The 15,838-nt window shown below is 45.8% G+C and overlaps 1 protein-coding gene across 2 annotated transcripts; it reads right to left on the reverse strand.

Annotated features, from left to right (window-relative positions):
* Positions 1–291: 291 nt before the first annotated feature.
* On the reverse strand, positions 292–15,595 carry TEKT1 (tektin 1). Of its 2 annotated transcripts, XM_069542778.1 has the most exons (8): positions 15,455–15,595; positions 13,566–13,772; positions 11,597–11,762; positions 9,141–9,269; positions 8,434–8,577; positions 5,940–6,162; positions 1,346–1,542; positions 292–546 (listed from the first exon to the last, which is right to left on the reverse strand). In XM_069542778.1, exons 2-8 carry the CDS (start codon positions 13,753–13,755, stop codon positions 339–341), a joined length of 1,257 nt encoding a protein of 418 aa, XP_069398879.1. In that variant the 5' UTR covers positions 13,756–13,772; positions 15,455–15,595; the 3' UTR covers positions 292–338. The 2 variants fall into 2 exon arrangements, with proteins under 2 accessions (XP_069398879.1, XP_069398881.1); XM_069542780.1 differs by lacking the exon at positions 8,434–8,577 and having other exon boundaries at positions 15,455–15,561.
* Positions 15,596–15,838: the final 243 nt, after the last annotated feature.

Raw genomic sequence — 15,838 nt, forward strand, 5'->3', positions numbered from 1 at the left:
ACCTTCTCCTGAGTAAGATGGGCATGGTCTGAACAGGCGAGCCAGCCCAGCTCCTCAACTGAAATAAATCAGAACTAAGATGCCTCGGACCCTTCCCCCAGGCCTGAAGTTCTGTGATAGTATAAGAAGAGCCTAAGTCACAGAATTTAACCCTTGAACAACCACAGCACCACCACCGGCAGCAGAATAGAGCCAGATCTGAGGCCCTGAGCAGGCCTGATACCCAGCTGAGAGTTTTGGGTGGGCTGCATGGAAGTTCTGCCGACCTGGAAGGAGAGTTCTGTGCTCCTGTTTTAGGACGTGCTTTAATGAGAAACGGCATAATGAGAATTCTCCATTCAGCAGACAGCCTCGGGATGGGAGCCCCCGGCCCACTCCCCGTGGTCATCCCCGTCCCGAGGCGGGATGGACTTTCTCATGGGCATACACAGCACCTCGTCGATGTAGATGGTGTTCTCCTTGATCTGGATCTCCTCCTGCAGGGCCAGCTGCCTGCGATTCAGGCCTTTCAACTCTGCTTGAGCTTGGGCCAGTGTTTCCTTCAGTCTAGAAGAGGAGGAAGAATGTGAGGGAACAATGAATGGCTTCCTGTCACTGCTTCAGGGGGAAAAGTGTATTCGTCTATTAGGTGCTGGACTCAAATTGATGTGTCTGCTTCCTCTCTCCTCTTTAAGACAGAAATTTCCAATCGGTGGCCCTGGACCAGATTCACAAGCAGACAAACCTGTGAACTTCCGACAGTTAGAACTAGAATTTACCTAAACATCTGGATTTTTAGAAAAATGTCAACGTTGGGTCCGTGCCCTGCATGGCAGCAGTCGGTTGGAGTAGGTTCCTCTAGAAAGGAACCCCTAAACATGATAGATGCAAAGGGCAAAGGTCCTTATGCCCAGCTGGCTTCATCCATGATGACATTGCCTAGCCCTGCTCACAGTTCAGGGTTTTGTGTGTGTGTGTGTGGGTGGGGGGGGGGTTTCCTTGCTATGTGTGGGCTCTAGAGTGAGAAGGCTTTAGGCTCTAGAATGCTCAGGCTCAGTAGTTGCGGTTCATGGGCTTAGTTTCCCTGTAGCATGTGGGATCTTAGCTCCCCAAACAGGGATCGAACCCTTGTCCCCTGCACTGGAAGGCAGATTTTTAGCCATTGGACCACCAGGGAAGTCCTCATAGTCCAGGTTTAAATGGAGCCCCAGTAGCCCTTTGCCTGAGTGGTTAGGTCGCTTTAGTTGTGTCTGACTCTCTGTGACCCTATGGACTGTAGTCTGTTAGGCTCCTCTGTCCGTGGGATTCTCCAGGCAAGAATACTGGTGTAGGTTGCCGTGCCCTCCTCTAGGAGCTCTTTGCTTACCTTGCAACATTGTGGGTGATCTCGCCAACCTCCTTGATCAGCCTGTACTGTGCAACATCTCGACACAGCTCCACATTAGGCCGGTGTGTCCTGGTCTCCAGGCGTGTGTGAGCCACCTTGGCAGGCCCTTCTTGGTCGAGGATGGCTTTTTCAAGAACCACAATGTTTTTCTCCTGGGAGGCGATCTCTTCCATGACCTTACAAAAAGGGTTAGAGTAGGTGAGGCCAGGCTGTGTTCCTCAACAGCAGACACTCTTAGGGAGTTAGGAAGAGGGAACCTCGGATTATCTACCCACGCAGGCCACCTGAATCGGCCTGATCTCTTTTCCCTAGAGCAGTGACTGCTGGGAGGTAAGGTAAGTCACCCAGCCTTAGAATCTCAAGCATGGAATGGATACAGATGGCCATTGTTGCCTCATCTCCTTCTCAAATATGTGGATTTCCTGGGGAAGGCCCCCAGCAAAGGCTGGAGGCTGCCCATGTGCCTCGGTGTGTGTGTGCTAAGTTGCTCCAGTTGTGTCTGACTCTTTGCAACCCTATGAACTACAGCCCGCCAGGCTCCTCTGTCCATGGGATTCTCCAGACAAGAATACTGGAGTGGGTTTCTGTGTCCTCTGCCGGGGGCTTTTCCCCACCCAGAGACTGAACCTGTGTCTCTTACATATCCTGTACTTTTGGACCATGAAAGCTGCCTCTGCCTGCTTCCTTACCAATCCACTCACTAGGACCAGTTCTGCCCACTAAAGGAGTAAGTAGTTTAATCTGAGTTTTGTTAATTTCTTTGATGGTGGCTTTGTGCCAACAAAAGATGCCTTCAAGGTACTTGGGTTTTTAGATTAATATTTAACTAGTTTAAGATTTTATTTCTTCCTTGTTTTTTCTTTTTAAACTTTGCATCATGGGAATTTCTAAACGTACATGAAAGTGATAGTAAAATGAACCTCATGGACTCATCATCAATTTAAATGATGATCATTCATTGATATATGGCTGCTTTTGAACTATAGCAGCAGAGTTAAGAAGTTGCAACAGATGATATACATTATGCTCTCACTGTTTTGTGCTTCTGTCCAGACTGTGAATCCCAAAGACATGGTAATAACTTGACAGCTTTCCAAATGCTACATGTATCATCATACTGTGGCATCTTATTTTACTTTTTATTATCCGTGTATGTCCATCATGTTAATACAAGAAAAGTGGGCTTTGTGGGTTGCACTTGTAAGGCAGAGTGAAGTGCAGGTTTTGCCCATTCATTGGAGAGCAAAGCACTGTGTTTATTATGCAAGGACACAACAACCATACTGAAAGAATACACTCAACATCAACGGTACCAGACTAAGCATTCACCACAACATTCCCAACACACAGGAGAGCAATGATCAGAAAAACTGGAAATTTAAAACAGTATCTCATCACTGCAGAATTTCTTCACACAAAGGAAAATGAGGCTTCTATCACAATAAGAGTCTAAGCGGTGCATGTGTTAGCCAAGTAAGGAAAGCCATTTACTTGATGGTGAGCTAATTAAATCACGTTTGATTGCAGCAGCTGAGAAAGAGTGTTCAGGGAATATAAATTATTTTTAAGACTGTTAGTCTGCAAGGATAGTTGCTCGAAGAGTTATGGACACAAGGAACAACTATCGTTAATTAAAAGCACACAAAGCACATGAGTTTGGGAGGTTTTCTTCTGCTCTTCGTGAGTTGGCGGGTGTTCTGATCCTGTTCAATGTCGTTTATTGAAGGAGTCAACGCTGAGTTTGAAGTAACTAAAGAATTAGCCTCTACGAATGACTGCATGAAATAATTATAGGTGAGGATATTTTCAAAAAGTTAAGAAAACAGAAACTCAGTACAACCTGAAGTGGAATCTACTAAGTGTGAGAGCTGATGGTGCTGTGGAAATATGTTGAGCACAAAAAGGCTTAGCTGAGCATTTTTACAGAGCTCGTGGAAATGTAAGCGTTTTAAGGACTGTGGCTGGTCTATTCATTAGAAAGTGCTTTGCAGAAGAGATGTGGATCTATCATGTGTTATCGAACCAATAACGTCAACAGTGAACCATGAAGTTCACTTGGACTGGCTTCCGTGGACTTGACTGTCTTCATTTCTGTGCATGTTTGTCAGAAATAGAAGTTGGTTATCCTCACTTGTCATACTACTCAGCAGTAAAATGGTTTAGCAGTGATGAAATGTTCTTGTGGTTTATTTTAGCTTGGGGCCAAGATTAAAATTTTTCTGAGCAAGAACAACCTCTGGTATCAAACATGGAGTGGCTTTGGAAGTTCACTTTTGCTGCACACTTAAAAATATTTCTAAGTGAGTCAACCTAAAATCGCAAGGCAAGACAGCCCTTTCGTATACTGGCTGCGATAAAGTCATTTCAACAACTGGACATGATTTGCGTCACAAGTAGAATCAAATTGCTTTCTTTGCTTCTTGTGCTGCCAAAAGTTAAAACATGAAGTAAGACCTCCATTCCCCTACACATTTGCCAAAGAAGTATTCTTCCAAGTTCTGGAAATTTTTTTTTTTGGACATCAAAGCAAGTGCAAAGGAAATTTCCATACTTCAAAATTCACTTAACTGTGCAATTAAGAACTTCTAACTACCCTTCGACTGGGAGTGATTAATCTGATATGGAATGAGGTACTAAAAGGCAAATACTGTACCAGGAGAACAATTTAACAGGATTCTATAAAGGTCTTCCAAGCAGTGATCGTGTTCAATTAAAATCATATGCTTATAGGTGGCTATGTCTATGGCAGTGCCTATCCGAATGAATGGATGCTTTCAAAGATGAAATATACAAAATCTCATTACAGGTCAGCATTAACAGGTGAACCTCTGCAATGGTTTTGGTAGAAAATACTAACTTTGAACCCCACCAAAGCAATTGTTTTCTTCCCCCTAAAAGAATCAATCCCCTTCTTCTCACCAGAAGACCTGTAAAAACAACACCCAGTTATAATTATTTATACTTTTAATTTTACCAATAAAGAATTTGTGGAAATTTGTTTTCTTATATTAATATCTAGGTAATATCCTTGATCTTGCATCTTGGTCCACAAAAACAAAAATATTTACCCTCTGACCCTTTATAGAAAAATGTTGCTGACTCATTAAGGTAACTGAAGCCCTGGGTTAGATTAAACATTCTCATACTAAATTCTAAGTATAGCTGGAGTTAAAATACATTTTGTTCAATAAGGAAATAATTGTGTCTCGGAAATAAAAATGGGGGCCACCCTACCCTTTAATTTGAAGGTCGCCTCCTCAGTTTGTCAAGTCTCCTCGTGACCACGGAGGCTTCTGACCAGACAATAAGCAGGTGGAGACTTCTGTCATAGAGCTAGGTCCCTATCTCCAGATGAGGGCAGGGAACCTCACCTGAGTTGTTCTAGTCCATCATTCCGGCTTGCCCAGACCCTTTTTAAAAAAGCTAGTTATTACTTTACATTTTTATTTCATTTTCACTGGGCTGTGCTGGATCTTAGTTGCAGCATGTGGGATCTTTAGTTGTGGCACGTGAACTCTTAATTGTGGAAGCATCTAATTCATTGACCAGGGATGGAACCCGGGCCCTCTGCATTGGGAGTGCAGAGTCGTAGCCACTGGACCACCAGGAAAGTCCCAGGTGCTCATTTTAGATGTGGCTTCCAAGGCCTCAGCCCCACAGCCCCCAGCTCCTGCAGGGATCTCCTCTGGTAGGACAGGGCTTCTCACAGGCCTCTGCAAAGACCAGCCTCTTGCCTTTTTCCTTACAGAGGATCCTTCCAACTTCTGCCTTCCTATCTCAGATCCGTCTTTTGAGGCCTGGACTAAGTTCTTACTCCACTAGGAAGCCTCTTGACTCTATTTGGCTATGTTTATCATCGTTACTATTATTGTTGTTGTTGTTGTGATTATTAGTAGCAGCAGCCAATTAAAAAAAAAAGTTTATTTTGCTGCACCAGGTCTTAGTTGATACATGTGGGATCTTGGGATCTGGTTTCCCTGACCAGGGATTGAACCTGCATCCCCTACTTTGGGAGCCCAGAGTCTTAGCCACTGGATCACCACAGAAGTCCCAGCAGCGTAAAGAACCCGCCTGCCAGTGCAGGTGACGTTAGAGATGCGGGTTCGATCCTTCGGTCGGGAAGACCACCTGGAGGACGGCACGGCAACCCACGCCAGTATTCTTGCCTGGAGAATCCCATGGGCAGAGGAGCCTGGTGGGCTACAGTCCGTGGGGTTGCAAAGAGTCGGACACGGCTGAGCAGCTTACACACGCGTGCGCGTGCACGCACAGAGCTTCAGAGTCATAAGGAATATCTGAGAGCATGCAGTGCCTCTCCATGCTCCGCAGAGGAGGATCTAAGGCCTGAAGCAGGGAGACGGCCTGTTCTTTGCAACAGTCAGTGACGAAGGAGGCCCAGAGCAGCGCCAAGACCCTCTCCAGTCCTCCAAAGTCCAAAGCCTGCTGCTAAGACGGAGGAGGTGAATGACATTTACTCCTTAGCACCCAGGATCACAAGCCCTAAAGGCCATTCTAGGTCTCCAGAGTGAAACCTTCTGAGCGAGTTCGTCCATAGTCCCTCCAGGAAGCTCACCTTGTCCAGATGAAGAGCCAGTGTGTCCCTGGCGTCCTTGGTCTCCTTCAGCCCATTCTTGAAGGCGGTGTCCACCACGTCACACTGCCTGCGGAGGTCATTGGCCGTCTGGGACAGGATTCGGTCCACCAGGGCCTTCAGCGTCAGGGAGTTGTTCCTCTGCTTGTCAGCCTTCTCCACGTTGGAGTTGGAGAAGTCTAGCCAGTCTTCCAGACTCACGGAGCTGAAAGGGGACCCAGGCACTCATTCATAGCATATCTGGACTTGGCGTGGGGGTGTGGGGAGAGGGACCAGTGACTGGAAACCAGTGGGAAGTTAGGCCTCCCTCCACCAATGGAAGCACCTAGAACATTTCCCCATCTCTAGGCAGAGTGAACACTGGTCTGTCAGTGGCAATAGCTGCCACTCTAGGGAAATCTACTTACTCTCTGCCAGGCACTGGGCTGGCATTTTACAGACACTCTCTCATTTAATCCTTATGCTGGCCTAGTGAAGTGGCTTTCATACCCTCATTTGAAAAATGTGGAAAACAGGTTCATAAAGATGGAGTAACCTGGTCAACATCACACAGGTAGGGACAAGGTAGGTATCAAAATAAATTATAGTCGTCACAGATTATAATGTGAGTGTGTGTTCAGTTGCTAAATTGTGTCCAGCTCTTTGCGATCCCATGGACTGTAGCCTGCCAGGCTCCTCTGGCCATGTGGTTTTTCCCAGGCAAGAATACCAGAGTGGCTTGCCATTTCCTTCTCCAGGGGACCTTCCCAGACCAGGGATCGAACCCATTATCCTGCACTGGTAGGCAGATTCTTTACCATTGAGCTACCTGGGAAGCCCACAGATTATAATACACCGAAAAAAATAGGATAATCATGAGTGTATCCTGAAATGCCATAAATAAAAGAATTGCTAGTTTGACAAGGAATTGTTTTATATAGCACTGAGGAGTCTCAAAATAATGTTAATTGGAAGATTCAACATTATGGAATGTTGTATATTTTGTCATATACTTATATATACTACATATATGACAAAATATACAATATTCAAAATATGATGCTATTTAATAAATGCAGAAGCAGGCAGAACAAACCTATTAGAAGCCGGGAATGTGGTTCTTTTTGGGGGAGGAGAGAGGGGGCATTGATCAAGAGGGGCCGGGGTGGAGGTTTTGGCGTTGGTGGTAATGTTTTACTTCTTGGCCTGGCTGGTGGTTATGTGGAGACGCCCCTGATGACCCCTCATGTCTGCTGGTGTTCACACCTTTGTACAGTGCCTTCCCCTTGAGTTGTGTGATGAACTCATTTCTCACGAATAGATGTGATGAGAGGTCATGTCTGAGATGAGGCTGAAAGAGGAAGACTATGGCTTCTCTCTTGGATGCCTTCTCTGTTTTCTTCCTCTTAGATCAGCTGCCATGTCTAGCCTTCAGATGAGACCACAGTCCCAGTTGACAGGTTGACTACAACCTGAAAAAAGGTGAGCCAGAGGCGCCCAGCTGAGTGATGCCTGGGCTTCTGACCCACAGAAGCTGGGAGATAACACGCTTGTTTTAAAGCTGCTAAGTTTGGGGGTAACTTGGTAACAGCAAAAGATAACTAAAATGATGATAATTCATTAAACAATTGATTATTATTTGTGCGATTTTCTTTCTTTTCTGTTTTTGTTTTGTTTTGTTTTGTTTTGGCTTGTGGGATCCTAGTTCCCAAAAGAGAGGCTGAACCTGGGCCCGGGTAATGAAAGCACTGAATCCCAATCAATGAACCAGGAAATTCCTATGCAGTTTTCTATATGTATGATTTACTTTAAAAAAGGAATTCTGGTGCAGTTTTCTGTATGTATGTTTTACTTCAAAAAGAATGTTTTAAAAATTAGAATGAGTTAGGTCTGTGATGTAATACTACTTGAAAAATGTAAATCAGATGTTATAGAAAAGGTAAAGAGTATAATCTCATTTTTGTAACAAAACTATTTGTGTACATGAGTGTATATGTATGTTTATATGAACATACAGGAAACACTGGCTATCTCAGGGAAACTATTAACTTGCTCTTTATACATTTTCAAATTCTTCTAGTTGTTAAAAATGCAAATAGGTAAATGAATAAATTTGAGAGGTTTTAAGACTTTATTTCAGGGTCTTCCCTGGTAGTCCAGTGATTAAGACTCCATGTTTCCACTGCAGGGGGCTCGGGTTCCAGCCCTGGCTGGGGAACTAAAATCCTGCACCCCACAAAGTACAGCCAAACAATACATATATTTTTTACATCAGACTTTCTTAAAGTAGAGCCTAGCCTGGAGGACTGAGGCACCACTGGGCCCTATAGGGTAGTCAACTGCTCAGCGCCTGTCTTTGCCTAAAACCTGCCTCTTCCTAGCTCCCAGCCTAAGGTCAGGATGATGTCCTAGGTCCTGCTGGCCTCTCCAAGAAACACTGGGGCATCACACAGTGGGGAGAAGGACAGTGTGGCCAGGCCAGCAGGGACTCACTCACTTTGGTTCAACCCTCACGACGTTCTCAGAATACTTGATATTTGGTGAGTTGTTGTTGAGTGAGAAGCAGATATCATCAATGGTTATGGCTGTAAACTTGTCCCTCAAATCCTTTTCAAGATTGTACTTGGCAGAGCGGTTTAACCTGAAGGGAGAAGGTAAATTGGGTTTCTTCTTCTTGAATGCCCAAGTGGCAGCTACGTCAGGCTCTTGGGAGACCCTGGAAAATGAAGCTAGTCTAGTGCAACACGGCGGCACTTCCTCCCACCCTCTCATCCACTCAACACACACAGACACACAGACAGACAGACAGACAGACAGACAGACAGACACACACACACCCCATTAACGCTTGGTGACCAATTAACATATCCAGCCCTGGACTTCGAAATCCTCCTTTCAACTGTGGCCTTTTCGGATGTCACCACTGTGGCATCCTGCTTGTGAGAGGTCACCCTGGGGAGGAAATGGCTCCAGTGTCCTCCAGTTTCTAATCAGGGGTGAAATTCTGCCACATCCCAGCCCACCACCAGAGAACGACTGTCAGGCACGAGAGGCGGTCCCGGTCTCATTCTGAGTGTTCCCTGGCCACTCGGGCATGGAGAGTGCTTGCAGGATATTAAACCCCATTCTTCCTGTGCCGGGGAGCATGGTCTTGCTGGGCACAGCTTTTCCTAGATACGCTCAGTGGAGATGTGGGGGCAGTACCTGATTTGCTCGCGTGTCTCCTCCAGGGTGCGGGTCAGCAGGGTCATTACTCCCCGGATGATCTCCTCTTCCTTGATCAGCTCCTGTTCCACCTCATCATGGACCAGGTCAATGCCAACCCGCTTCTCCCTGGTCGGGAGAAAAGTGGGCAGTCATCCCACGCATGGAGGGAGACAACTCAAAACTTGCTGACTTTTAAAACTATCAAGACAACTGAACCCAATCCATCTGGACAATGTGACAGGGGATGCACATTGAAAGTGAAAGTGTTAGTCACTTAGACGTGTCTAACTCTTTGTGACCCCATAGACTGTTGCCTGCCAGGCTCCTCTGATCCTGGAATGAATAGCCATTCCCTTCTCCAGGGGAATCTTCCCAACTCAGGGAACCTGGGTTTTCTGCATTGCAGGCGGATTCTTTACCATCTGAGCCACTGGGATATACGTTAGTTGGTGTCTATTTGACTTCAAAATATCCAAAACACAAAGAAGAAAAATGAATCAGTGGTTGGTCACTTGGTCTGAAAAATGCCAGCTGGACTATTTTGCCTTAATTTCACCATCAATTCAGAAGGCTTTTCCTTCTTACCTATTTATTGGAAAGACTATCTTTTGACTTAGAACTTTAAAGACATATGTTTTCTTCCTTGAGCCCAGTCTTGTTTTTTTAACAAGGGTTGAATTGAAAAAGATGCTGTATAATAATAGTAATAATAATAATGTCAAAATTAATAGTACTCCATTACTGAACACTTACAATGAGACACGCACTGTACTGAGCTTTTCATGTGAAAATTCATTTTCATTTAACCTTTCAATTACAGGTGAGGAAACTGAGTTTCAGAGAGGTTACGGATCCTGTGTCACAGAACTGGGCATTACACATGCTTTTAACCACTTCCTCCCAAAATTGGTCGGTCACCGTCTGATAGTTTGTTCTTTTCCACCTGCCTGACAGTGCTTGTTTTCGGGGAAGGCTCCATCACTCACCAGCTGTGTGGGCTCAGGCACATTGTATAATTTATCTGTGCCTTGGTTTCTTCTTCTGTGAAATGGGTATACTTATCAGTACTTCCTAGGGTTGTGGCAAGGAACAAAAGAGATATGAAAGCAGACAGCATGGGACCTGGCACAGAGTAGCAGGTACTCAACCCACTTAGCAGCATCTGCGTCCTAATCACCCTTAAGTGTGGAATTGAGCCAACGGGATGTTGGCTTCTTTGAGCACCTGCCACTTTCCTTTGCTTTACCACCTCTCTAAATCTGGTTGAGTTGCTGCCTGGTTGCTGCCGAGGGTCCTGGTGAAGCTCACTGAGGCAACAGGGCTTTCTGAGGAGGAGGAACAGAGCGGACAGAGCCACAGTGCAAGCAGCTCAATGCGCCAAGTGCATCCCACTGTTGGGGATGAGATGCAGGACCGGATGGAGGGCTCACTGGGGGCCCAACCATCATGGACCTCGTTTTTGAAGCGAAGAAGTTTGAATTTGATTTTGAAGGTGTTAGGGCATAGGGTGGTAATGAAGGGATTTGAAAGCCGGGGAGTGACCTGGAAAGATCTGCATTGGGGAAAGTTCACATAATAGCCAGTGTGGACGAGGCACTCAATTGGAGGGGGCTATGCTGGCAGCAACAAGACCTGCTAGGGTGCTCCAGAAGATTTATGGGGATCAGCTCTGTGAATCAGAATCACCCCAAAGCAGAGAGGAGCATCCTGCTCATAGTACTTACATGAGGGAAATTATAGTAAAAACGTACATTAGCACAGTGCTCTCTGGATTGTGAACTGCTCCCATGTGCTCTGTGTATGGGAGCAGGCTTGTCCTCTAGCAACTGTATCTGCTTTGTCTGCCCAAAATAAAGACCACCATTTCCCAGTTTCTGTTGGGGTGGCCACGTGACTAAGCTCTGGTCAATGAGATGCAAGTAGAAACGGTGAATGCTGCTGCTGCTGCTGCTGCTGCTGCTGCTGCTAAGTCTAAACCCTAATTATTCCTACTTGTTGGAATGCAGACATAATGGCTGGCACTCTAGTTGCCATCTTGAATCATGAGGTAACCTTGGGAGTGAAACCAAGCACAGGGATCACCCAGATAGTGGAGCAACAAGATTACAAAGGCCTGGAAGCCTGACACTGTGGCACACTATGCCAACCCCGAACTAGCTCCAGATTCCTTAAATGTGAGAGGAAAGAGGTCAATGTTATTTTGTCCCTCTCTGATATCCACAGCCAAACCCAGTCCTAACTTATACTGAAGTTAGTTAAGAGCAGAGTTTAGACATGAACCAAGTCCGGTGCTCCTGCTCCTGCCCAGCACCATGAGTATGCTGAGATAATTTCAGGCTCTAAAAGAACACATGCTTATTGGTTTCATTCTAGCCCACCACCAAGCACAGTCGGTTTTTACTACGCAGCATTTCATTTCCCAGAAGATTCATTAGAGGAACCATCCCTCCTACCTGTATTCCAAGCATTTCTCTGTGATGCGCAAGGGCTCCTTAAAGCTCTCGAGGGCTTTCTCCAGTCTGGTCTGATAGAGGAGCAGGTCTTCAGTTGTGTACACCAGCTGCTCAAGTTTGCCATCTAACTCCTTCTTCCAGAACCTGACTTCCTCAAGTCTCTGCTCTGAAGCACACAGAGAAGTCACTCCAGGATGACTCTGTTCCCAGCGTAGGCAGCTCTTAGATTAGAAACTAGACGACTATTGGGAAGCTGCCGAGATACTTTCTTTCCTTCTCAGAATGGTGCTACTTGGGGTATCTATACATCTTTGTGTTTATTAGAATGGAAGGAAGGAAAAAGAACATTGTTTCTTCTTATATGCAACATCAAAGTAATCCAAAGATCATTCTACACTCAGTGACTAATTTCTCAAGTCTCCCTGTTTTAAATAATGTTTAATTTTGTCGAAGACACAAAGGTATATTGTTTGAAAAGTCCCTGGGCACCACTTTAAAACTGTATCCATAGGAATGGGATTGTCATGACAGCATTACTCTTTCTTTAAGACTCAGCTTAGGACTTCCCTGCTGGTCCAGTGGTAAAGAATCTGCTTGCCAATGCAGGGGACATGAGTTCGATCCCTGGACTGGGAAGATTCCATATGCTTTGGAGCAGCTAAGCCCATGCGCCACAACTACTGAGCCTGCACCCTAGAGCCCGGGCTCCACAACAAGAGAAGCCATTATAATGAGAAGTCTGCACATCACAACAGAGAGTTGCCCCTACTCACTGCAACTAGAGAAAGCTGCAGCATAGCAATGAAGACTCAGCACAGCCAAAAATAAAAATTAATGAATATTAAAAAAAAGATTCAGCACAAATATTCCTCTTTAGGATGTCTTTTCCAACTCTCCAGTGTCTACTCCACCTTTACTTCTGTACCCCTTCCCACAGCACCTATCTAGTTATATTCTGATTAACAATTTTTGTATCTTTCTCCTCCTCAATCTGCTGCTGCTGCTGCTGCTGCTAAGGCGCTTCAGTCGTGTCCGACTCTGTGCAACCCCAGGGACGGCAGCCCACCAGGCGCCCCCGTCCCTGGGATTCTCCAGGCAAGAACACTGGAGTGGGTTGCCATTTCCTTCTCCAATGCATGAAAGTGAAAAATGAAAGTGAAGTCGATCAGTCGTGTCTGACTCCTAGCAACCCCACGGACTGCAGCCTACCAGGTTCCTCCATCCATGGGATTTGCCAGGCAAGAGTACTGGAGTGGGGTGCCATTGCCTTCTCCGTCCTCAATCTGAGAGCCCCTTAAAAACAGGCTCTGATATCCCTGTGATATCCATAGTGCTTAGTCCATGGATGCTCTTAGATGCTCAACAGATATATATATCAAATCAATAAAAGAATGACTGATGGATGACTGCAAATCAGACTGGGTTACCATGTCTCTTGCTGTTGTTCAGTCGATGAGTAGTGTCTGACTCTTTGCAACACCAGGGACTGCAGCACGCCAGGCTTCCCTGTCCTTCACCATCTCCTGGAGCTTGCTCAAACTCATGTCCATTGAGTCAGTGATGCCATCCAACCCTCTTGTCCTCTGTCATCCCCTTCTCCTCCTGCCTTCAGTCTTTCCCAGCATCAGGGTCTTTTCTAATGAGTCAGCTCTCCTCATCAGCTGGCCAAAGTACTAGAGCTTCAGCTTCAGCATCAGCCCTTCCAATGAACAGTCATGGTTGATTTCTTTAGGGATTGACTGGTTTGATCATGCAGTCCAAGGGACTCTCAGGAGTCTTCTCTAACACCACAGTTCAAAAGCATCAAAAGCTTGTCTCTTAAGGCAATGAACTTAAAGACAGAATCTGGAAATACATGTTTCTCTCTAATATTTCAAGATAATACACTGCCACTCCTGAGTAAGAAATGCTAATGACAATACAGTATCATACAAACATGTTTACAAACGTAGCAAGTGTGTTATCTTACCTAGTTTCTTATTCACATCGCTTTGAGATTTTCTTGTGGTCTTTTCAATTTCATCCACAAGTCTCTGGCTTTCTGCTACCAGGCGTTCAGACCGGGACCTTTGGGCTTCTGCTCTGTGGTACTGGTTTTTGTTAGCAATTTGCCACTCTGCGCGCAAGAACTTGGGTGGCTGTTGTAGTAGTTTGGCCATTTGAACTTTCCAAAGTCCTGCTCAAAAGTAGATTTTTTTTTTTTTTTTAGATTAACTGAAAGCAAGTTGTCTTGTTTTTAATGTCAGTTTTTATTAAAGTGTGACATTCATACTAAAGAGTGCACAAACCATGATCTGTACACAAAATGAAAAACTCAGTATATCCAGCACGCAGACCAAGAAATAAACATTACTAGCACCTTGTGCCTTGTTCCGGCCACTATTCTTCACCCCAGCCCCACACAGCCCCAATTTTTACACTATACATTAGTTTTGATATTTTTGAACTTAACATAGAATCCCTAAGTACTCTTTTTTCCTATACACTCTTTTATCTGACTTCTTAATAAACAGGATTATGTTTGTAAGATTTATCAGGATTGTTCATATAGTTGTAGTTTGTTCATTCTCATTGCTGTGTAGTATATCATTATACCACAATTTCTCTCTCTTTTTTTTTTTTACTGTTTATGGATATTTGAGTTTTCGGCTTGGGGTTATTATGAGAATGCTATGAATATTTGCATTTAGAATGCGTATATTGGTGAACACATGAATGCATTTTTAGAACTCATTTGAATTGCTAGCTCATAGGGCAGTGTTCTGTTTTAGTAGATATTGCTTAACAGATGAATCCAGGTGTGTTTTCTAAAAACAAAAAGAGCAAATGTGACATCTGTAAACTGACAACTAGGTACTGAGCCTGTTCAGCAGATACAGAAACAAAAGTTTCCCAGGAGAGAGAACAGGAGAGAACAAGAAGAGGAACCCATGAAGAGGTAGCAGGCAGAGGCCAGCAGCAACAGAGAGGCCAGCAGCAAGAGAAAGACGAGCATGTCTCTTCCTCCTCTGCACACAGCGGGCTTCCCTGATGGCTCAGGTGATAAAGAATCCACCCGCAAAGCAGGAGACTTCGGTTCGATTCCTGGGTTGGGAAGATCCCCTGGAGAAGGGCATGGCAACCCACTCCAGTATTCTTGCCTGGAGAATCCCATGGACAGAGGAGCCTGGCGGGCTGCAGTCCATGGGGTCGCAAGGAGTCGGACACGACTGAGCGACTAACACACACACGCATCTGCACACAGCTCTGACTGTGAGCCCTGTCTTCCTCAGACGGGGCTGAACTCTGCCCCACCCACGTGCATGTGTGCTAAACTGCGGCTCCATGGACTGTAGCCCACCAGGCTCCTTTATCCATGGGATTCTCCAGGCAAGAATACTGGAGTGGGTTGCATGCTGTCCTCTAGGGGATCTTCCCAATCCAGGGATTGAACCCGAACCCGCGATCTATGTCTTCTCCATTGGCAAGTGGGTTCTTCATCACTAGTGCCACCTGGGAAGCCCCATCCTCATCCAAAACATACGAGTGCCTGCCCTTAAAGACTTCGGAATCTCTGAAGGTTGGAACTGAAGTCAGATCTTGACCAGGCTGAGTTTCAGGCCTCGGGCCCTCTCTGACAACATGGGTCTCCTAATCCAGTCCATCCAATGGCCTCTGCCAATTTTGTCTGAGTGTGGGGCTCAACATTTAACCCCAGATTTCTGGATAAGTCTGAGCAGCTCCCAGAGAAATCGAAATTAGGGCTAAATGAGGTTGAAATTAAACCTAAATTTTGGCTGATTCCAATGTGCACAAGGCGTTGGATAGGTCTATGGACTTCAGTTAAGAGTTGGTGGGGTGGGGCCGAGGCTTACTTACCTCAGCGCCACAAAGAACTACTTCACAACTTGGGGATGGGAGCCTCCTTACTCCAGCGGGAGCTCTGGGCCTTTGCAGAAATGGGACGTAAACAGCTCAGGCTCTATGGCAACCGGTAACGCGTTACCAGGGCAAAGGGGGGTGGGGTCTGCTGCAAAGGGGCGTTTACTCCGGAAGGCTTTGCGCAGGCGCGAGTGTTGTCTTTTCGCCTGCGCTAGTGACTTGGCGATGTGGCTTGGGAGGGCTCTGGCCAGATAGACACCTCAATCTACAGCGAAGATGCGGGACACCAAGCTGGGGTTCAGGAGGCCTGCTACTGGTCCTGCTGCCGGCTGGGCCACCTCGGGCCGCACAGCACTAACTGGGTCTCGGACTCCCCAGATG

This window comes from Ovis canadensis, chromosome 11 (assembly GCF_042477335.2).
Source record: "Ovis canadensis isolate MfBH-ARS-UI-01 breed Bighorn chromosome 11, ARS-UI_OviCan_v2, whole genome shotgun sequence".
In the NCBI taxonomy this organism is placed as follows: Eukaryota; Metazoa; Chordata; class Mammalia; order Artiodactyla; family Bovidae; genus Ovis; species Ovis canadensis.